A 1,640-nucleotide genomic window follows, 5' to 3' on the forward strand; every position below is an offset into this window, starting at 1 on the left:
CTGTCAAATGCAGGTAAAGATGTGTTGATCAAGGCAGTGGCTCAAGCTGTACAAACATATGCTATGGGCTATTTGGATCTGACAAAATATCTATGTGATCAAATCAGTTCTCTCATATGTAAACTTTGGTATTGTTTCAATATGGCAATATATGCTTGCTAACCTATTCTTTATTTTAAATTATACTTCTAAGTGCATAACAAAAGTTATATATATCTAGAAAACCTAAAACAACTTATAGTTCAGAACACTGGTAGTAAATAGTAACTTGGGAGAACAACAATTTATTAATAGTCCAGGGACATTGATCACATGAAAGAAAAGTTGTACTCGTTCAGAACAACAATGTATCGCAGTTTTTAAGATGGTGATGCTGGATTAATTGACGATCACTGGCTCAGATCAGGGTTGGCGATCTGAGGTCCCAGCCGAAGCCATGCTTGACCCTCCACTATCTCCTTCACTGGTGTAACATCTGAAGCTAGGAGAGTTACGGATTAGAGTTGTATCATTAGAACAACAATCTTGTCATCCAAATACCAAGAGTAACCTACCGATCCTTTCTCTTCTAAGGAACCTGCAAAGAGATGCCTTGGGATCCTGGGGTATATCTGCAACATTATACGATTTGGGAACAGTGAGCAAGACAGAAATTAATCATTCAGAGAAATGCCACGTGCATATGAACAAGGGAAGGGGGTGCACGAGTTAGCTACCTGCTCTTGCACTCTTCTGGACGTTGGCCACAGCAGTTGGTGCGGCTGGCACTGCTGCGATCTTGGTGCTGTCAGTAACGATTGCAACTGTGGAGGAAGGCAGGCAGCAACGCCAGGGTTCTGGGCGCGGATGAACCCTTGCTGGCCCTTGCCATCTGGTCTTTTGCCTTCTAACGGTAGGGAAATCGTCGAACACAAGGACCTTCCTGTTGGGGTCTCCTTCTCTGCCAAAGTTCCTTAAGACGGATAAATTGTCTATAAGCAATAAGATTGAATGCCGAAGCTACAATGAGCATGTGTAAAACGCTAAAGGATGACACCTTCGGTTTAAAGTGGTTACCAAGGTCCACCATAATATTGAGCTGAAGAGGAAAAGACCGGTTAATCACTGGTGTTTTGTATCAGGATTATGTATATATGTTAAGGTCACAAATGTATTTTTATCGGGCTATATCCCGTGCATATAAATGGGTGAACAGTACTCACGTACTGCTCACGATGGATTGTAATTGGTCTCGCGTCATTGCCTCCAAACAAGCCGAATGTATCGATGTAATACAAACTTTGATAAGTATCTATATCTTCATTATGAAATAAATATGTGGCTTGATTTTACATCTTGTAAGTAAATTTTCATATCTATGAATGATGAGGACTTGTTTTTCATAACCTTCGTCTAAGATTCATTATACCTGAGAGGGAATAATGCTTCGAAGAACGAGTGTCCTTTAACACTTAACAATTGTGTTGTCTTGTTTTATGATATACAGCAATAAAAAACAAGTGAACAACACTTCCCACCATATCAGATAGTCAGCTCACGCTTCTATGGTTCCCTGAGAATCAGTATATTTCCCGTTGTCAAGTTTGGTAGCCAGATTATACGCAAGAAAAATCTTCAATGAGTTAAAGTTTGAAGTTTCA

The 1,640-nt window shown here is 40.1% G+C and overlaps 1 protein-coding gene across 1 annotated transcript; it reads right to left on the reverse strand.

Annotated features, from left to right (window-relative positions):
- Positions 1-272: 272 nt before the first annotated feature.
- Positions 273-1,240, reverse strand: LOC109945905 (uncharacterized). The gene is made up of 4 exons (XM_020552292.1): positions 1,207-1,240; positions 717-952; positions 555-611; positions 273-481 (listed from the first exon to the last, which is right to left on the reverse strand). The coding sequence occupies exons 1-4, from the start codon at positions 1,238-1,240 to the stop codon at positions 461-463; spliced, it is 348 nt and encodes a 115-aa protein (XP_020407881.1). The 3' UTR covers positions 273-460.
- Between the last annotated feature and the right edge of the window lie 400 nt (positions 1,241-1,640).

Source organism: Zea mays, chromosome 4 (genome assembly GCF_902167145.1).
Source record: "Zea mays cultivar B73 chromosome 4, Zm-B73-REFERENCE-NAM-5.0, whole genome shotgun sequence".
Classification (NCBI taxonomy): Eukaryota; Viridiplantae; Streptophyta; class Magnoliopsida; order Poales; family Poaceae; genus Zea; species Zea mays.

What these genes read in the sequence shown, in the direction of transcription:
- LOC109945905 (XM_020552292.1), bottom strand. Translation starts at nt 1,240, where the DNA reads ATGACGCGAGACCAATTACAATCCATCGTGAGCA. An exon ending in ATTACAATCCATCGTGAGCA is followed by an intron (nt 953 to 1,206) that starts GTACGTGAGTAC and finishes ATCCGTCTTAAG; the next exon opens with GAACTTTGGCAGAGAAGGAG. An exon ending in CCAGAAGAGTGCAAGAGCAG is followed by an intron (nt 612 to 716) that starts GTAGCTAACTCG and finishes ATAATGTTGCAG; the next exon opens with ATATACCCCAGGATCCCAAG.